The following is a 22,144-nucleotide window of genomic DNA, read 5'->3' on the forward strand; positions in this document are numbered from 1 at the left end:
TGGAGTAATCTCCAACTCTCTTTCTCTGCTCTGGTACCTCTGCCTTCTGTATGTGATGTTCTGTTGGTCCCCTTCTCTCATAGGAGAAAATCCCCACAACTGAGCCAAGACCTAGGCTCTGATACCACTGTAATGTTCCTAAGTAGGAATACAAGTGATATACAAGCATACAATCAGTTCAACAAACAGAAAAACGAAATAGACACTAAGCACCCATGGAAATGCTGGAAATAAGGAATTGCTGAGCCATTTTATTACTTCTTCAAGAGTTAAATACAATAGTAAATAGAATGGTGCGCCTGGGCTTGTCTCAATGGATAAGCATGACCAAACTTAGGTGAGCAATGACTGAATTGAAGGCTACTACAACTGCTGCACTAAACTGCACTGTGCTGCCCAGAAAACTGCTCTTTCTGCTGACTTCGAAGGGCTGGAATCACTACTTCTCGTGCTCAGAAAATTATGCTATTCGAGCTCCTTACTCCTTGGCCTAAACCCAACAAAACCCATGAAGGAATTTCGCTGGTTTAGAGTTATGAAATTCAACCCCCAAGGAGCCCAGCCTTAGCTACAACTGCAAAATGCGGCCTACTGGATTCAGAGTGTAAAACCTCTTGGGAAGTGTCCAAAGATGCTGAGATGATCCCTCCTACAGATCTCCTGACTTCCCGGATGAGTTTTCGGGCTGTAGCTCTTGCCCTCAAGACCCACGAAATTGTTGAACTAGCCCTCTGTGTTGTCTCCCAGGCCTGGAATTCGAACTGCTGGGTTGCTGACTTCTTTGGCTCCAAAACTCTCACTGAATGTTGGCCCAATGTTGTCCTTCAGATTCCTTGGCTCCTCTGACAATTGGCTGATCCAAGGTGGCTCAATCTCCCTCTGGGTGTTCTCACTGTGGCCCAGAAATACGCATTTCCCGTGTAGTTGAGCGATGGTGCTGTGGAAAGTCCTCGGAACTCCTGAAAATGCTTGTGGAATTGCCTTCCTAGGGTGGGCACTCGAAGTCCCTTGAAGGTAAGGTTGAATCTCCCGCTTGAGAGATTCGTGGCTGAACAACCAGTTGACTCGACTAAGTAGCTGAGTAAACAGTCAAGTAAATTCGATATGCAAGGTGAATGAATGATATAAATGAGGGCCTCCTCCTTTTGTCTTCGTTGGCCTTCCTTGCCTCATGTGGGCCCCTCCAATCAACATTTCGAATTCTCTCCAAGCCACTCGAATGGCCTAGTTCGAATTCCCACCTGGGTGGTCCCTGTTAGTGTCAGTCTTGTTAGCCTATCACCTGGATCAAATGTGCTTTTATAATTGCTTGTCAGGACTATCAAAATCAAATTTTTCATGTCACTAGGTTTACACAGTAAAATTTGGTCACTATTTGGTCAGTCTAGAAATGAGGTCAGTCTTTTGAAAATTCACTCATGCTGGTCACCTATCACATTTTCTATGAAGGTGTCATAATAAAAACAAGTCAGTCATCATCATCATTCCATTTAGTTTCAGGTCATCCATTAGGTCGCTAGGGTTTCCAAGGTCCATCATTTTCATGAATAAATCCAGCAGTGAAAAGACCATGACAAGTAGCTCTTTGGTATTGATTTGTGAGTTATCACACATTCATCATGTTTTCATGTTTGAAAAGTTCCAATACTCAGGAAAGTGAAAAGATAGCTTAGGTTTCAGCATTAAAGGTGACTCTGTTTTCAAAAGTGAAAAAATAAGTTTTTCAAAGGTTTGTGGGTCCCATTTCTTTTTAAAAAGAGAAATAATTTTGCCTATATAAACTCAAAAGCCCCAAACTTGTTTCATTTACCTCTTATTCACTCTTGAGTATCGAGATCTCCACTCCAAAAGAGAGAAAAAGTCGATTTTTTAGGCAAAATTGGAAAAAATCTCAAGGCGTTGCGCATAGAGACAAGGCGCTGCGCTTTGAGGCTTGGCGCTGTGCATAGATACACTGTGTTGTGCATGGGCTAGAGTATCCAGAAAACGCCCAAATCTCTCCCAAATTCAAATTTTTGGCTTGTTAACCTGATTTCATTGTTTCCTAAGCCAAGCAACAAGTAAGTACACCATTATTCTTCCTTCTTTGCTTTTCAAAATCATCTCATGCCAACAATTTTTACAATTAGGGTTTTGTAGTGAAATTTCTCATGGAGAATGATAGGTTGATGATGACCATTTTTATTTCTTGGTTTCTAAACATGTAAACTGTTGCGTTACACCTATATACATGTTTGATAAACTATTTTAACCACTCAATCAACCTCAAAACAGAATTTTACCTCCAAAAGTGAAATCCTAGTTCATTCCTAAGGGTTTTTGGGCACTTTCACTACAAACTCTGTTTTTCTTCCTCACAAGCAAATCACTCCTCCATTGCTTTTCCACTCATTTTCATTGGCTCTCCAAAGTTCATTTCCACCTCTTTCAAACCTCCTTTACCATTTTGTCAAACTCCACCTTCACATCACTTCATTTTCCACTTAGTTTTTCTCATTTTCCTGTTGCTAGGGTTTTTTGTCATCATGGAGGCAGAATCTTCACCAGAGAGCAAGAGACAACACAAGGGAAGAGTAAGAGGGAAAGGCCAAGAACAAAGGGGCTAAAGAAGGCATTGCAAGAAGAAGAGAAGCGCATTTTGCTGAATGAAGAGCTAGATCTAGAGGACAAAATTTCTCTTGAGGTCAATCAAGACAATGAGTACTGGCTCAACAGGGTGAATGATCACTTGGAGAAGCTTCTAGAGAAGGCAAATAGAGACAATCATATGCTAAGGCACATGGCGCATCATTACTAGGCCCGGAACATGATTGCCAATGTCAAGGTCAAGTAGCTTGAAAACAAGCTCAAAGAAGCCAAAAAGGACCAAAAGGATGAGGGAAACTTGGAGATGCTTGTTGAAGCATCTATGAAGGTTTAACATACATAATTTTACAACTCCTAGCCAATTTTGAGCACTTTTGGTTTTTTGTGAATTTTGGAGCTAAATTTAGAAAATTAGCAGCTCCAGAGGCGCTGCGATTTTTCCTCAGGCATCTATTTCAGGAAAAGTCTACATTTTTGGAAAGCTATTGCCATCCTCTAAAAACCCATTTGCTCAGATTTTATAGAGGTGGCTCAGTTTTGGAGAAAAGTGCAAAAAAGTGGCAAAAAACTAGCATTCTAGACCCTTTTTTGACAGGCGCTGTGCACCTAGAGTGACCTTGGGAGAATGGATTTTTGAAGGCCTTCCCATGGTCCAAATTCAAAAATTCAAACTGCTCTAGAAACTAGAAGGTCTAGTTTACCGTTTTCTCAGATTTGAATTTTGACCTCTAGAAGGCACCTGAAAATCAGCTCAAAGTCGGCATTGCATTTTTGCACTTTCTATGTTTTAAATTGTAAATTTCACTGTGTAAAATTTCTAGTTTCTAGTTTGACGTAGTCAAAGTCAAACCTCTTTATGTAATGGCACTAGTTTCAAGGCTAGGTGATGTAGGCATGAATAAATGTACATCATAGGTTGTTTTTGATGTTTATTAGGCCTCATAAAGGAAGCAAATCCTTAAACAAACTCTCCAAGAAGTGTTTGAGTTTCACCTTCTCACTCTCATGTGTTGGTTGAGAGAATCTTGTAGTCAGTTCCTCCACCAAGGAATTCAACTCCTGAAGATGGGCAAGTAGTCTAGGAGAGTCTATGTGTATAATTTGTCTTCAGGAGAAGAGGGTTGAACTTTTTGTGGAGGAGGCTTGCATGTAATCATCTTTTCAGCGAATACAGAGACAGTTGCAGCTATTTTTAAGGAACTCTAGCCCAATGAGTTCATGGTGTTTGTTATTCATTTTATTTGTTTTCTAATGGTTAAAACATCTTTATCTACATGATATCTCTTCTTTATATGGATTCCTTGCAGTGAAATACACAGAATTCTTGTTCACAAGCTCTGTTTATCTGGTTTTCATAATTATGTTTATGTCTTCCTAAGCTAATGAAATCATGTTTACTTATGCTCATTAGTTTCTCTACACTCTCTCTTCTATACTACATTGACAATAGTCTAAATACACTATGGTCTTCTGACATCTAGCTCCTTTCCATATTTGCTTATGCTCTCCTACAACCTAGACCTATTTGTGGCTCCAAACCCTAGTCCAGCAAACCCTAAAATCCAAATTTTCATAAACACACAAACAATCATATATATCTAGCCTAAAACTCATTTTCTTTAAAGTCATATCATTAATAAAAGACTTTGAGAGATCCCTCTCATGCTTAGTAGGGCTAGCTACTGAGCTGAAGTGGTTTTAGGTTACCCTTCTCGATTTCCTTTTAAGCCTAGGAAATTGTAAGGACTAATAGTCCCCACCTTCCACTAGCAATCTAATTAAGCTGAAATTTCTCCTAAGTCCCTAAGTCAAAATTGTTGGGTCCTTTTCCTTAGCCAAAAATGTGCAAAAATGTGTAGAGATAACCTGTTACAAATGTGTTTGAGAAGGGACATGACAACTGATCAGCTCCTGGTCTTCGGCTACTGCATCTATCGCTCCAAATAATCCACTGCATCATCTGACATTAAGTCCATCTCGCTACTATTGAATCTGGGGCTTCCGTAGTAAGGAATTGATCCAAGAGGTGGACTCCTCAAGGATCCTGCCCACATGTAGTCCTCCTGACTACAGCTCAATATCGCCCCATTTCCCTCCTGGAGATGCGTGGGCACTCATGGCAAACTCATCTTCGTCAATCTTTGCTGGAGCAGCGTTAGGATCATGTTTCTCATCCTTATCCTTTTGCTTCAAAGGACACTGGGATGCAAAGTGGCCCATCTCGCCACATATGAAACATTTCACCTTCGAAATGTCCTCCTTCCGGTTTAGCTTCTGCGGTCTTCTCGAAGCTAGAGTTGCGTTCTCATTCTCCTCCTTGGTCTTCGTGCCACTCCCACTGCTGCCATTGAGGTTGACCTTTACTAGGTCCCTCCTTAATTCCTCCTATTGAAGAGCTGCCCACATCTCCTCCCATGAAGGTAGTCTTTCCCTGCCCAATATACTTTGGACGAAGACTTTCCATTCATCCAAGACTCCATTCAGGGCTATCCTTACCATCGCAGTAGACTGAGGAGTAGACCCCACTGCAGTAAGCTGGTCTCTGGTGTCCTGAAGACGTTGATGATAGGAGTTAACTCCTTCTCCCTTTTGCATCAATGTCCGTTGTAACTTCTATTCTAGGTACATCTTCCGATGTTCGGAACAACCTTCATACGATGAAGACAAAACTTCCCACATCTCTCGGCCTGTATCTTTGCCTTGAAAGTGCGAGACCACATGATCTCAAACTCCATCGAGTATGAACCTCTTCGCCTTCCCTTGCTCGGCCTTGTACTTTTTCCTTTGATCATTTTCAACGGGAACAATCACAACACTCTTGACATAGGCTTTGAGATCGTACTCCTCCATAACAGCTAAGATTCTGGTCTTCCATATGACATAGTTGGAAGCTCCTTCCAACCTGGCCTGATCTTTGAGCCCATGCGATGCCATCGCACCCAACTGTCGAACTTACTCCTTTAGTCATTGCTCAACATTGCTGCCCGGCAAGTGAGAAATTCAAACTTTTTGGAAAAAAGTTCTCTTAGGAGAAAATTCCCCTTCTATGTGTTTGCCCCATTTCCCTCCTGGAGATGCGTGGGAACTCATGGCAAACCATCTTCATCAATCTTTGTTGAAGCAGCCTTAGGATCATGTTTCTCATCCTTATCCTTTTGCTTCAAAGGACACTGGAATGCAAAGTGGCCCATCTCGCCACATCTGAAACATTTCACCTTTGAAATGTCCTTCTCGCGCTTCGGCTTATGCTATCCCTTTGATGCTAGAGCTGCGTTCTCCTCCTCCTCCTTGGTCTTTGTGCTACTCCCACTGTTGCCATTGAGGTTCACCTTTACTAGTTCCCTCCTTAATTCCTCATGTTGAAGCGTTGCCCACATCTCCTCCCATGAAGGTAGTATTTCCCTACTCAATATACTTTGGACGAAGACTTGCCATTCATTCGAGACTCCATTCAGGGCTATCCTTACCATTGCGGTAGACTAAGGATTAGACCACACTACAACAAATCTGAATCTACTTCACCTACTCGATTTTAATATACATTATCAAGTTATTCTCTAAATACTAAAGCAAATTACTTCTGTAGCCTGCACTACTTAAAATTTGATTACATGAAACAGAAAATTGAGCAAAGAACAAGATACATAGGACACAATAGTCCCCGGAAAAACCCAATACGGGAAAACTGGTGCAGCAACTCTGAGGGTTTTATTATTATGCAGTAGCAAAATTTGAATACATAATTGAATACCTCACAGGGTTATTCAGTTACAGAGAGAAATAACGACAAAAGCTTTTTGAGTTACCTCACACAATCATTGAGAAAAAGTTATGGCTGTTCCGGCTACTAGATGAGATGCCCCTGGCAGGCATTGCGCTAGCTTCGCGTTGCCTCTATGCTGTCCCAATGTCAACCCTTGCAGACACTGTGTCACCCAGTTGGCAATTCGATCAGAAGCCCAGAGTCACTACTCTCAGCGTCCCAGTCTCACACTCCAGATTCCGGCTGCTGAAATTGACCCTCTTCTTTGACTTTCGACTTTCTCTCTCTGCCTCTGCGTCACTTCTATGTGTCCCTTCTGGCCCTGCATCAAGGCCTTTGGATCACTTACTGCCTCTCTCTGTTGATGTATCTCCGACTGAGAATCACTCTCTCCGGAAGCTGCTATCCCTGCCCCTCAACTGCAAGATCTCCCCAATCGATTTTTCTCCTGAGAAAATCGATTTCCTCAATCTCTGTGTGTGTGTCTAACTGAACCCCAAGCCTCCCTATACTTTTCTCATTGAGACTTCAACGACCGAGATTAAGTCTCTAATCAACGGCTAAGATTAAAACTTGACTTGATCCGCCTTCTAGATCATTCTCACCCATATTTTGATTAATACCCATTAATATTTTAATTTTCCTAAGTTTAGACTTAGGAACCCCATTAAAAATATTAATTATTTTAATAAAATACAATCTGGGTGGAATTTCACCAAACGGTTTTTGGGTTCTTTAGAACTCATGTGCCTTAGTCTCTCCACCAATTTTCAAGGCTAGAGAATTTCCGATGCTACCAAAAACTAACATTAGATGCCTCCTAGTAGAAACTCTTGCAGAATTTGAATTATGTGGAGTCGCCACTTGAGCAAGAATCTAATCCTAAAGTCTAATATGCAAAATGTGAAGATTCCACAACCGGAATCCTAATGTAGCAACTAGAAATAATTCTCCTAATTGTTAAATTAATTTAAACAATTTAGTTATTGTGTGTTATAGCAAATACTGAATCAATCACACTGTAACCTACACAAATAAACTGCGGAAGAGGTAAACATTGGAAGAAATATTAATGCACACACACATAAAATGACAGTTATTTTTGGACCAATGTCCCCAAAAAAACCCAACTCGGAAAAATCGGTGCAACAGCTGATGGTATTATTATTATGTTGCAGTGAAATAAACTGAGTACAAGTGGATGCCGAAACTGGCAATTTCTACAGAGAAATACTGGCAAGAAAATCTAGTGAGGATAAATTCCTCACCCCACAAGCAAATCCCTGGTACAGCTTGCCTTCAGAATTTCGGCCTTCCTAGGCACTGCGTCAGCCTCTGCGTTGCTCTAGGTAGCTGGCTGGACGACTTGCCTTCTGTTGAATTCTGATGAAGTCGTTCTGCCTTCTGCTAGCGAGAAAGATGATTCTCTAGCACTCTGAGACTTTTCCCGGCCTCTAGAACTGAAAACGTCAGTCTCTCCCAACAAATCGACTTTGCCTCTAGAGGCTACTGCACAGCTCTGCATCAGCTTCTCTGTGGCTCCTCCGCCTCTTTGCAAATGCACTCATCAGATCTGGAATCTTTCCTCCAGCTTCACTGTCCCTGCCCCTCTCACTACTTCGATCTCAAGCTCTCTCTCCGGCAACTGGCTGCTGCTACTTTGGAAATCGATCTGCGGAGAAATGAAACCTCTCAAGTGATTTGTCCAAGCCGCATCGACTTCTTCTTATAATCCTTTGTTGAGACTTTAACGACCAAGATTAGACCTTAATCGATGGCTAGGATTAACTTGAAGTCTATCCGTGTGAGTTTCTAGAACATTCATACCATAACTTAATTAATTATGATTAATTAGTCATATTCCCTAAGTTTAGACTTAGGAAATATTTAAAAACTGACTAATAATCTAATTAAATTATTTCTAGGAGGAATTTTCAGAAACGATTTCTAGGTTTCAGAAATCTCATGTATTCTAGCCTATCCACAAAATTTTGTGGCCAGAACGTATTCGATGCTACAAAAACGAACACTCCCTCTTAGCGAGGAATGTGTCCTAGTACTACTGCCCCCTATAGCAACACCCTGTCTCTGCATCATCTCCTGTCACGCTGTTGATGTCTGGCTATTGCTATCCACCAACCACTGCTCAACTCTGATATGGGCTGCATCTGTGCTGCTACTGACCCTGCAAAATTGTTGCCAACACTGCATCTGCACTACAACTCCCTTTCCATCTGCTGTTGTTGCAATTGAAAAGCCTCCTAAATACTGAATCAACTGTGATCAATATGATACATTTGTCACCTGAGTCTCTGGCTGCTGCTAGTATCTACACTGTCACTGAGGCATCTGCGCTGCTGCTGACTCTACACTGTTGCTAACTCTGCACTGTGTTGTCCAGTATCTGACTGCAACTAGACTATGCATCTGTCACTCTGGCATCTGATTGCATCTATTGCCACTGATCCATCTTGCTACTGCATACTGTGGGTTCCCGTAGAAAGGTACTGATCCAAGAGGTGGACTCCTCAAGGATCCTGCCCATCTGGCACAATGGAGTCTCATACTCCTCCTGGATCTGGTGCCCCATTATCTCCTTTTGAGCCTTGTCCCTTACTGGGACCTTTCTTCGCTTTGCAACCCGCACTAGACAACTCGCACTTCCTCTGGTACCTGTCTCTGGCAACTGGAAGTCAATCTACTGCCCAAATCTACATTCTAGCTAACTCACACGATCACCTTCAGCAATCTCGTACGACCATCTCCGCAAAGCTGCAAAATCTGCTAATCTCAAAACTGGAGAAAATAAACTCGAAAATCTCCCACTTTTCCGTTGCTCGGTTGCTGGATTTGCTACTCGCACTCGCTTCCGGAGTGAGAAGATTTGCTTACAACTACTTCCAATTTGCTACTGGAAAAATTAGATATCTAAAACTCGAGATCCCCTGAGAGAAATTTTCCCTCAGTATGTGTTCTTCTTCCTCCCGATGCTAGCTTTGCACTAACAACCTGCTACAAAACTGCTTCGTCCAGCTAAAGATCTACTCTACGAAAAATATTGGCTACTCCCTCTGCCTTTGCAAACCCTTGATCTAGAGAGATCGAATTTTGTTGTCCCTCTCGCAGAAAAAATCAGTTTCTCCTCAAGAATTCGACCTATTGGCCAGGGTGACTACACTGCCTTTGGGGTTTCTAACTACTGCTCCTCAATGAACAATGAAACTCCCTCTTCCTTCACTACTGAGCTCTCTAGTTGATCATCTGTGCTCCGATACCATGTGAAGATTCCACAACCGAATCCTAATGCAGCAACTAGAAATAATTCTCCTAATTGTTAAATTAATTTTAACAATTTATTTACTGTTTGCTACAGCAAATACCAAATCAAGCACACTGCAACCTACACAAATAAATTGCAGAAGAAGTAAACACTGGAAGAAATACTAGCACATACACATAAAATGGCAGTTATTTTTGGACCAATGTCCCCGGAAAAACCCAACTCGTGAAGACCGGTGTAACAGCTGAGGGTTTTATTATTATGCAGCGGTGAAATAAACTGAGTACAACTGGTTGCCGAAATTGGCAATCCTACAGAGAAATACTGGAAAGAAAATCTAGTGAGGATAAGTTCCTCACTCCACAGGCAAATCCCCGACACAACTTGCCTTCAGAATTTCGGCCTTCTAAGGCACTGCGTTAGCCTCTGCATTGCTCTGCGTAGCTGGATGGATGGATTTCCTTCTGCTAAATTCTGATGAAGTCGTTCTGCCTTCTGCTGACCAGAAAGACACTTCTCCAGCACTCTGAGACTCCTTCCTGACCTTTGGAACTGAAAATGTCACTCTCCCAACAAATCGACTTTGCCTCTAAAAGCTACCGCGCAGCTTTGCGTCAACCTCTATGTGGCTCCTCTGCCTCTTTGCAAATGCACTCACTGGATATGGAATCCTTCCTCCGGCTTCACTGTCCGTGCCACTCTCTCACTGCTTCGATCTTTAGCTCTCTCTCTGGAAACTTACTACTGCTTCTCTGGAAATAGACCTGCTGAGAAATCGAACCTCTCAAGTGATTTCTCCAAGCCCCATCGACTTATTCTTATAATTCTCTGTTGAGACTTCAACTGCCAAGATTAGATCTTAATCGATGGCTAGGATTAACTTGAAGTCAATCCATGTGAGTTTCTAGAACATTCACACCATAAATTAATTAATTCTGATTAATTAGTCATATTCCCTAAGTTTAGACTTAGGAAATATTTAAAAATTGACTAATAATCTAATTAAGTTATTTCTAGGAGGAATATCCAGAAAAGATTTATGGGTTTTGGAGATATCATGTATTCTAGCCTCTCCACAAATTTTTGTGGCTAGAACACATCCGATGCTACTAAAACTAACACAAAAACAAAAAATTAGTCGATTTTGTAGGCACAAGAAGACTTGTCCCCGACAACTGTGCCAAAGAATGTTGTTGCCGCTTGTCACACACACCTAAGTTAGTGAGAAAATTTCTTAACCCCACAAGGTGTGGTTGGTAGCAAAACTAAGAGATGGGGTTGTCACCTATTCCCAACCCTCTTCGTTTAAGCTCTCTCCTAGGCAAGCTAAGGGGGGTGGTCCCTAAATAAAAAACTAAGTTAAAAAGGTGAAGTGAGTTTTCTAGGAGATGTCAAGGTTAATTTGGATTACTTGAGATTATGAGAAAATATAATGAGCAATATGAAATAAAATATAGTTCAATAACCATCAACACACAAATCAAAGATGGGCATATAAGACCAGTGCCTTCAATATTATTTTAAAATAAATAACACTTGCTCTAAAATGAAATGTTTCAAAGTGAAACATAAGTAACCCTGTCAATCAAGAAGATGTTAGCAAGATTTAAAATTGCTTCCAAAGAAATGCTTTCAAAATATAATCATTCACAATGTTAAAGCATGTAAGGAGGAAAATAAAATAACTTGCAACATGAAACAAGCTAAAATTTCACTTTGCAAAATGAACATTATGGTACTTTCCAAGTGAGATAATCAATTCAAAACATTTTCATCATGACAAGTATATAAATAATTTGCAAGTAAAATAGCTTGAAAAGTAAAGTGTGTTAATATGAAATGCACTTAACTAAGGTTAGATGCAATTATCTTGGTAAATTTTAAGCTAGATGCCTAATCTAAGTGAGAGATCTTCCTTTTGAACTCTTGCTAAAGGGTAAAAATTGGGGTGACTGTAAGAAAGAGGGGTTGATGACACAACAATGTCATTAACGATACCCTTCCTCTCAGTCTTATGAGCCAACATGTGCCTTCGTTCCTACAAGGGGACAAACCACCTCCATAACTGCAGGGTCACACACTCTTTACCTTACTTTGTACCAGTTGGAATAATTTTCCAAGAAAGTCTTTTCCTTATAATGTCTATCAACCAAGCTTATGCTTGGAGGTAAATTAGAAATGCAAGCTAATCTAAAATGCTTAAATGAAATGTAAGTAAGTTCTCCCAAAGAAATATTAAATTTGCAATGCTTCAAAGTAAGGAAATGGTGCTCAACAATATATTGCAAATGTAACTTTCAAATTGGAGATTAGCTTGTCAGTAAATTAGAATGATGTAATCAATTTGCTTGAGAAACAAAGTTGTTTCAAGTAGACAACAAAATACTCCAATACTCAAGATAACAATGTAGTATTTAGAAATGAAGCTTGGACTCAAGTATACATGAAACAATTTGTTACACTAAATGGAAATGAATTAGTAAACAAAATTAAAGTTTTCTAGAAATAAAAATGCTTGCATGTGAAGGATAGATTGCTCAAAGTAAAGTGCTTGTAACTCAAAGCAATAAATAAAATAAAGAATGCAAATTGTTAAGTTGAATTGTAGCAAACTTATTTAAATAAAATAAAAATGTGATGAGTGAGGTTGTGTAAATTTTAAGCATGCAATTAAAACAGAAACCAAGAGAATGCAAAAGTTAATCCACCCACATATTTCTCTCCCTAGATGGAGAGAAGGAATGCTATGGGTAAAACCCAAGTTCCCACAAGAAAAATAGATCCTTTATTAGCTTTTCTACAATGAGTAGAAGGCCCCTTAATGGGCTGCCCCAAAGCAGAAGGAGAAATTTACAAGATAGAGATCTTTAGGAACTAGTGTCTCCTTCCAAGAAGTGGCAACCACAATGGCCAATGGACAATACTTGAAATCCGAAAACTACAAGGACCAAAAGGGCCATTGACAAGCTAATTTACTGCTGTCCCAAAATGTCCATGGCCTCCTTGAAGTCAATGCTCAAATGCTCTTGAGATCCTTCAACAAATGGTTAGAGTTTCAAACTTTAGCTTCCTCAATCCTTTCAACACAAAAGGTGAGCATAGTCCGTAAATAAATCTGAATTTTATGCAAAACTCACACTCAAACTTAGTGTCAAGTAAAAAGGAATGTTAGCAGCTAATCTACAAATATTCTATAAAATTTAGACTAGGGGATTGGAGCAAAACTCCTTTCCTTGCCTAATTTCCAACATGCTCTTCACTAGCAAAATAAAATCATTATTAGCACAAGAAATTGAGACAAATCATTTTAAATGAAAATGGATTTTGAAACACAAGCTAAAAGTAAAGGATCCCTGCAATACAAAATCGTAAGATGAGGCCTTGGGAGATGACAAATGTGGGTTCTTCAATGAACTTGCTCAAGAGTGAGATGATTCGTCCAAGAATTTCCCCTCACGTTTGAGGCTTGATCCAAGATATGTTTTTACACAACCTCAAATACACATTGGATCCACATGGGTTAAAAAATATACAATGATAAAGAGATCTTAGAGATTTATTGGAAAATCTACTAAAACTTTCCCTATCTAGAGCAAACTCTCAAAACCGAATGCCACTGTGAGATAACTACGCATTATCAAATCTCTAAAAGCATAATGGAAACTAATGAATACAGTAACATAAGTAGAAAATGAAACACAATGATCAAGGTATTACCATGCTCAGATGACTTAAGTGGTGACTATCTTTTTGATAGGTGAACTTCTCTTTCTATTCTTCTACTATTTTGTATTGCTTTTGGTTGTTGGATTTCTGTTAAATAACACAATAATGTGAGAAATAGAATGGGTTCAGAAGTTTAACCATGCCAAAACATTGAATCTTTTTTGTATTTTTTCCTGTTGTTCAGACAGAGCCTCAAACAGTAAAATCAGCTGCATTTTTGGCAGATTTGACTTCCATTGGTGATTGGCTAGGCAACGTTTTGTACACATCTGGCCAGCAGGCAAATGAAGCTGTTCAAATAGAGTTATCTTCTCTCAGTCCAACCAGGTCTGCAGTTTGTGTGTTTTGTTCCAATCTTTTTCTCCCCACATTACTAAGTTGCCATTCAGTTTCTAAGATGTTCCTATCCCTTTGGTTATTCTCAATATTTAATTTTGCTTCTTTTGGTTTGCAGTGTGGTAGTTATCTTTGGTGCAGGCCTCGTGACAAGTCTATCTCCATGCACACTTAGTGTATTACCACTGACGCTTGGTTACATTGGTATGTAATGGTTATAAAAACACTAGTGTATTGCAGAAGTTTGTGAACTTGTTTTCATGACCAATTTCACAGTATTTATTTGTATGCACTGTCTTCTTGTTTGTTTTGACAATCTTCCTTATATGAAGCAATCGTTGGAGGTTTTGCAGGGGCCTTTGGGTCTGGGAAAGGGCGTTTGCAGGTGAATTATTGGTCTTTTAGAGTTTCCTGTTTCCATGTTCTAGCTTTGCTTGCATTTTTTGGTAGCTATTTTTTTTTCAATCTAACTGTATCTTTTTTTCTCATGGATCAACTGTTTTTGGGTATGTTTAGAAAAAGAAACAGGCATTTTCTTGTACATTAACTATGATGTAACACAATGTTCAAATCCTATAGAAATCCATTGTTTCAGGAAATTATAATACTTTGTTTCTATAAACAGGTTGTTGTTGATTCAGTGGCCTTTTCAGCTGGGCTTGCAACAACATTGGCTGTTCTTGGTATTGCGGCATCATTTGCTGGAAAGGCATATGGGCAAATTGGACAGGGGCTTCCAGTTGCTGCTTCTGGAATAGCAATTATTATGGGTTTAAACCTATTAGAGGTAGGCTATTCTGACATCTTGATAGCTGCTTTCTTTTTCTTTTTTGTCTCACTTGTAAGAGTGTTTATTCCATTACTTTAATGATTTAATCAGTAGTTGTACATGATGGTAAATAAAGAGAACGGTACAAAAAGCACACAATAACGTAAACATTATGATTGTACTTGCAAATGAATGCCTTTTATTATATTCCAAATTGACTGCTTGAGAGAATACTAGGCAGTTACTTTGCAGTGCCCAACAACTTTTACAAATTTACTATCAGTCTCTCCTTTTATACTTTCCTTATTCAACACTTGACTAACTTTCATCCAACTACCAAGCTCAACCGTTAATCAAGGTGAAACTATCTTGTCTTTGCATGAAAGTACAATGTTTTCTTCTGACTATATTGACTATTGCCACGAGTTGTTGTTAGGATTCATGGCTTAGTGGAATTGCCTTGCTTCACACCTGGTAGGATCATCTTGATGGAGTCATCTCAGTAGAGTAACAAGTGGACTTAACTCGAGTGAAGTGAGAACTTGGTGGACTCAGTCCAATTGTTTTCTATTTAAACAATTTTCTCATGCCAACATCTCCTCTAGTCTTAAATGTCAAGCACCCTCACTAACACCAAACATAGTATTTCATAACATTCTTGTTCTTCCAACCTGGAAATTTAAATTTTGGGATAACTACAAATCCCTTCTAATTACCACTTTTCTGAGAATAAGATATTTTACTGCAGTAGCTTTTTCAGTGTAATGCTAAAATATTATTTAAGGTGGCTATTTCCTCAATGGTTCCTCATCTGTGGTCAACATTGCATGTGAAAATTCCTCAACCGGAATCCCTACTGCAGCAACTGATGATATTACTCCTATTTGTTAAATTCATTTAAACAAATTACGTGCAGTTTCCTACGACAAGTATCGTAATATATACACTGCAGCCTTCACTTAATTAAATATTATGCGGAAACGAGAGACTGAGCAAAAAAGAAAATACAACACAATGACATCGTTATTTTTGGACAAATGTCCTTGTGAAAACCCAATGCGGGAAAACCGGTGCAACAGTTCTAAGGGTTTATTATTATTAAGCAATAGTTCTGAATACAAATTTGGATGCTCTTCCGACAATCCAGTTTCAGAGAAAAAGACACTTGTAGAAAACTTAGTGAGATTACCTCACTTCACCAACTAAATCTTGGCTGATTCGACAGCTGAAATGACTATCCCCAGCTATAACTATGCTGCCCCTTCGCAGTAACTGCGTGGGCCTGAATGGAGCTCTTTGAGGATCTGTGTCAGCTCTGCACTAGGTTTCCTTGCCCCTTGGAGCTTTGAAGTAAACCCTCCTGGCTGATCTAGCATCTCCCTGACAAGTTTCGAACTTTTGTTGGAAGACAGCTTTGCCTCTGTGCTGGCCCTTCTGGCTCTGCGTCAAGCACTACGTGGGCCCTCTTGGCCCAGTGTCAGTCCTTCCTGGGTCTATGCTGCCTCCAATGGTACTTCTCTGCCTCTTTGTTGAGTATTCGGGGTCCGAGAGAAGATCCTCCAACCCCAACTATCCCTGCCCCTCAACTGCAAGAAATCTCCTCAATCAAATTTCCTCCTGAGAACTTTTCACTTCAGAAATTCGATCTCTTAATCTCTCTCAATGTGTTTTCCAAATGATCCTCAAACTCCCTTAAATAATCTTCTCGTTGACATTCAACGGCCTAGATTAAAAGCTAATCAATCGCTAAGATCATTTAGCTTGATCCTCATTTTCTTCTAGAAGTTACACCCACAGTTAGATTTTTTTTGCTGAATTAAGCGTCGGACCTTCTATTCAAATAGATAATAAAAGCATATTAAAAAATGTACACATGAGATGTGGGCCACCTATAGCCTAGGAAATCGAGCCTAAGGCCCACTGTCTGGGCTCCGGGCCCACAAAACATGACATTCAAACCGCAAAGGATAATCAAACACCAAGACCATTCGATCTGTCATCGGAGATCTGACGGTCAAGAACAATATCGGAACGCTAGCAAGCTCAGCCTTTAACTCTTGAATCAAACTCGATAAGCATTTAGAGACCGCTCTATAAAATTTTCGGGTCCGATTTGGTTGAAATCCGCTCGAAATCCACCAGATGCAAGCGATTCTCACCGGTTTGAGTAACTTGCTCGATGTTTAACACTGCTTCCGGACCCGAAGTCTAATAAAGCTACCGTTAAAGTTGATTTTGGGTCCGTTTGGCTTGATAACCACCTTGCTATTTGCCATGCGAAATTGATAAGATTGCTGCTATTTCTCCTATCTGCTCGCACTTTAACCAAGCTCCCTGCATAGCCAATGAAAAGGCGATCTGTTGTATAATTCAAATTCATGTAAATACTTGTGCTGTCAATCGAAACCCACCCGAGAACCTTGTGTTTGAAGAGTTCTGGGCACATATTCCGGCCTAAGGACCAGAGATTCTTATCATAATTATCCTTGAACTACTGCTTCATGTGGACTAAAATTCAACTATTTCTTGAAGTCTACAACTTGCTAGCATCCCCTGCTCTGATAGAGCTCCCGGTCCACATTCGCCTATTTGAGACACTCTTCCCTCAATCTACCCTGGGGGGTCTCTATCCATTTTTTGTTTCTTTTACCACAGAGTACTCCTTCATTAGCTAAGATGTCTGCTAATTTGTTGACTGTTTGACGCACATGAGTGAAACTCAGGGTTCTCATGTTCTGCAGGTGGGATTGAATCCTTTGATAGACTTGCAGAAGCCTCCAATGTCTCGAAACTTTTTCCAGAGCTGAGCCATAGCAAATTTTCTTGACCGAATTGATAATCAATTTGGAATCAACTTCAATTATAATGTTATGAAGATTTGAGTCCCTCAGGATTTCTAAGCATTGCTCAAGGGCCATGAGCTCTGCCATATTGTTTGTGGCTTTCCCCAAATTACTATGAAAGATGATTTCTATACACCCCTTTTCATCCCTTATCACTCCTCCATAACCAACCATGCTCGGGTTTCCTTTTGAGGCCCCATCTATATTGCATTTCATAAAACCTTGAGGGGGAGGTTGCCAGAAATCCTTATCAACAATTATATGATTTGCATTTTTGTTTTTGCCCTGTGGGATAAGCCCCTGCAGACCCAACTGTAGTAGTATCTGCACATCAGTATCTGTAGGGTTGTTCTCAGGGGGGTTTTTAATGAGGGTTCCTACCGTCTCATTGAGCTGTCTTAAAATCTGTGCCATGATGCTCTGGGAAGAACCTTTCCTATTTTTGAATATTCTGTTGTTGCGTTCTTTCTAGACATCCCAGATTAGAAAGCTTGGAGCTAAAGCCCAAGCTTTGTTGACTGTTTCATTATCAGAGAAATTTTTCCTCCACTTCTTTAAGGTGCTGGTAATGCTACCCATGTCCCTGTCTGTTTGTCTGAATATTGAAGCAATCCAATTCCACAATGTGGATGTGAATGGGCAGAGGTTGAGAAGGTGATCCATAGTTTCTTCTTGTAATTCACATAGCTGGCATTTAGATGGACCAGATACCCCTCTTTTCCTAAGGTTTTCCTAGGTTAGAATTTTTCTATGCTGCACTAACCACATGAATAGTTTGATTTTCATCCAGCTTTGGTTCTGCCATAGGTCCTTCCATACCCCATCAGGGTTTGTAAAGTCAAGCCCAAGGGCTATGCGCTTGGCCTCTTTGAGGTTAAAGGTGCCTTCATTGTTATTGCCCCATCTCAGCTGGTCTGAATCTGCTGATACCAAAATCTTCCTCTGTTCCAGGATGGCTGTTAGAGCTTCTACCTGTGCCTTCAAGGGGGAGTTATCACTATAAACCAGGTTCTTCCATATCCTCCATTTTCCCTCGCTATTTTCCTGATCCCAGAATTCATTTACTCTGAGTAACCTTTTGTTGTCAGTATCGTTCTTGAGATTTGCAAATTCTTCTCTTAACAATTTAGGTTCCTGTTGCCACTTATCCTCCCAAAACCATGCAAGGTTTCCATCTCTAATTTCCCAGAAACTGTGTTTTTGAACAATGGCTCTATTCTCCCAAGCTTTGTTCCAAATGTGGGAGCCTTTGATGATCCCAAACATTCTAATGTGATCCCTGTCTTGCCAATTGTTTGCATATTTCTGTTTCCAAATTTGGGCCCAAGGGGAAGCTGAATCTTTTAGCCATCTCCACCATAGTTTTGCCCCCAAAACTTTGTTTAGCACCTCAGGATCATCCAGTCCCAAACCTCCATGTGTCTTAGGTTTACAAATTTTTTCCCAGGCTACCAAGGCCCATTTTTTTTCTCTTCCCCTTTACCCCAAAGAAAATCTCTTTGGATATTTCTGCATAGTTGCATGACTCCTTTAGGAGCTGGAAGGGCTGAAAACATAAAGATGGGGACAGTTTGTAGGACAACTTTTGTGAGCACTAGTCGTCCTACTAAGTTCAAAGACCTACTTGTCCATTTCCGTATTTTGTCCTGTAGCTTATTAATCACAGGCTCCCAGACCGTCTTGCTCAGAGGTTTGTCTGTTAGCGGTACTCCCAAATATTTGGATGGTAGCATATCTCTTTGAAAGCCTAGAATTCTGGATATATTTCTCTGAATAGCAATGTCAGTATTAAAAAAGAAAATCTTTGATTTGGAGAGGCTTACCTCTGTGCCCGTAGCCATTGCAAAGTCTTTCAGGATTTGTTTGTAGGCTAGAGCTTCCCTGACCGTAGGTGTACCCTATAGCATAGTATCATCCACAAATTGTTGATGGGTCAAAGCATTTCCATTCATGGTGAGTTTGAGACCCTGGATTTTGCCTTCTGCTTTGGCAGACTTGATAGCTTGGCCTAGCCCTTCCATCATGAGAATAAAGAGGAAGGGTGAGAGAGGATCTCCTTGTCTGAGACCTCTCAAAGGATTAAAGGGCTTGGATGGTGAACCATTTAATAGGATTGAAAAACTAGAGGTAGTTACAAGGGCCATTACCCATCTTACCCAGTTATGGTCAAATCCATATGCTATAAGAACTTTCCTTATGTAGGCCCAATTTAGCTTATCATAAGCCTTTTCTAGGTCAAGTTGCATAATCATTCCTGCCTGCCTATTGCTTATAAGTGAGTGAACCACCTCGTGTGCTTGAATGATATTGTTGAGAATTTGTCTGCCTTCCACATACCCAGTTTGCTCCTCAGATACGAGAGTTGGTAGAAGGGGTTTAAGCCTGTTGGCAATTATTTTGGAAATTATTTTGTACACCACATTGCATAATGCTATTGGTCTGAATCTGTCTGGTGTCATAGCATTATCCTGTTTTGGAATCAAGGATATGAAAGAGGTATTGAGCGCCTTCAAAACAGTTCTATTTTTCCTAGAGTCCTCCACCACATCGAGGATATCCTGCTTGACTATTCCCCAACATGCTTTAAAGAAGTCAACATTAAAACCATCGGACCTGGCGCCTTCCCATTTTGCATTTCTTTGATGACTTCGTTGACCTCCTCTTCATTCACAGGCCTGTTTAGATTATAATTGTCTTCTCTTGTCACAAGCTTAGGAATGTGCTTTGTGAAGTCATTGATGAAGTGTGATCTGTCTAAGAGAGGTTCCTCTACTATGCCTTGGAAATGTTGAACCAGCGCAGCTTCTATTTCTTTATGGGTATTGAGTTGATTTCCTTGAGAATCCTTGATTTTTGAGATCATGTTATGAGACCTGTGATCCATGGTAGATTTGTGAAAAAACCTTGTGTTCCTTTCTCCTTTTAATCATTCTACTCTTGATTTCTGTTTCCAAAATATTTCCTCTTGTTTGCATAATTCTTCCCATTCCTGTTGATGGTTGTCAGCTTGTTCCTTTCATTCCTTGCTGAAGCCATCTGTAATGAGGATCTGATTAATTTCATGTAGCTTCCTTTCAACAACTTTTTTGGCTTCAAAAATGTTGCCAAACTCATTCTTATTCCAATATTTAAGCCCGATTTTGATATGTTTCAATCTTTTATGCAGGAAGAACATTTTACTTGTAATATTCCTAATTAGCCATGGCTAATTAGAATATTCGATTTTGCTCAATTTTTGCCTTCTACAGTTATTTGTAAATAAAAAGGTGAGGAAAAGGGGACATAACTCACTTTTAGAATAAAAGTCACTTCCTAGTAGCACAATGTTGTGACTTAAAGGGGAACCAAGGGGGGGGGTCAAAGGACCACGCAGAGATGGGGTCCACGCAGACACTTGGAGGGATTGCGCAGATGGAAAAGGAACACGTGGCAAGAGGGGATTACGTTGGAGGAGGTGAGCCTCGGGATTGGGAGAGGCCAATGTTATAAAGGAGAGAGGAGCCCCCTCATTTTGTCATTCGATTATGAGCATTTGAGCTAGTCACTTCGACTTGGAGCACGTTGGCTGTTTAGCCTGTCTGCAGCACTGTTTAGTGCATTGAGTGTCTCTGTTTGGAGATCTCACCCTTAGCCCCGTGGGACTTCAAGTGCCTACTCGGGCAAGGTATTTTCAACAGTCTTTTTGCAGTAGTTTTGATCTTTCGCATTGAGGTGGAGCTGAGCATTGGAAGACTGCGCAGTCTTGAGAGAGAGGGACACAGTTCTTTTGGGAGAAGTTCCGGGTTGAGGATTTGTGGAGGAGTTGAGCTGGGATATTGAGCAAGGGATCAACTCTTGCATATTGGAGTGGTTTGGTAGAGTTTTAGGCAGTATTTTGAATGATTCTACTCAGTGGCAGCGCAGGGCCTTGAGGGATTGCGTGATTCCCCAAGGGGGCGATTTTCAGGGTTTGGCCATTTCAGAAAAGCTTTCTGGGTTTTCTGAGTAGGGGCAGATTCCAAAGTTTCAGCATTTTCCGAGGAGGGGAACAACGCCAAATCCACATTTGATTTCCAGCAGTAGCAACAGCACGACAGTTTTCCAGCAACATCCACGCAGCGGCGATGCCTTTGTTATTCTGAGTGTATTTCTTCACTTGCCTGGTGCCATCCTTCTGATCACCTCTTGTACTCATTCCATTACTCAGTATAATAAAATGGCTTAGCATTTCTCTCTGCATTTCTCAAGTATCTGCTTATATTTCATGCTTATATTATTATATGTTACACCACTGTTATTTTTATCATTTTGAGTTTCCTGGTTATTATATTATTTGTGCGTATTTGGTTGGAGTTTACTGGGGTTTTGGGGAAAATCTCTGAAATGGGATATTACAGTGGTATCTGAGCATAGACCTAGCTCAGCCTGTGGAGCTAGCAATCTATGACCCCGGGTGAAAAGCCCTACATTTGTTACAGAGGTAGGAGATACATAGACACAAGGCGTAGGTTGGAGAACACCTACGGAGAGGGAGACTGTGTTCCAGTAGTGGACGTAGGACAGGAGGAGCCTGTCGTGGACGTAGGACAGGAGGAGCCTGTGGTGGACGCAGAGCAGGAGGATCCGATGGCAGATGATGACAGGAAGAAATTTACAGACATGCTCCTCAAAGCAGTGCAGGATCTGTCGAGGCATATCGAGGTGATGGGGCAGAGATTCACGGCAGTGGAGGCAAGACAGCGTGAGAGCCCACAAGTTTTCCAGGTTGGAGAGGGATCAGGTGCATCTCACCATTTGCCAAAGCAGGGTGCCACTCAGCGTGATACTACTCAGCAGGTGGCCTCACATGCCCCTATACGCTC

General features: G+C 40.6%; 1 protein-coding gene across 3 annotated transcripts in view; it reads left to right on the forward strand.

The window, feature by feature from the left end:
* Positions 1 to 22,144, forward strand: part of LOC149239757 (cytochrome c-type biogenesis ccda-like chloroplastic protein) — a 478,359-nt gene that overhangs the window by 182,214 nt on the left and 274,001 nt on the right. For all 3 annotated transcript variants that reach the window (XM_089373519.1, XM_089373517.1, XM_089373518.1), the window contains exons 5-8: positions 13,540 to 13,682; positions 13,810 to 13,895; positions 14,045 to 14,076; positions 14,317 to 14,478. In XM_089373519.1, the coding sequence (XP_089229645.1) occupies positions 13,540 to 13,682; positions 13,810 to 13,895; positions 14,045 to 14,076; positions 14,317 to 14,478 (423 nt within the window). The remainder of the gene's footprint in view (positions 1 to 13,539; positions 13,683 to 13,809; positions 13,896 to 14,044; positions 14,077 to 14,316; positions 14,479 to 22,144) is intronic.

Source organism: Pinus tabuliformis, chromosome 8, assembly GCF_031772625.1.
Source record: "Pinus tabuliformis cultivar Carrire ecotype Pingquan chromosome 8, CPIR1, whole genome shotgun sequence".
NCBI lineage: Eukaryota > Viridiplantae > Streptophyta > Pinopsida > Pinales > Pinaceae > Pinus > Pinus tabuliformis.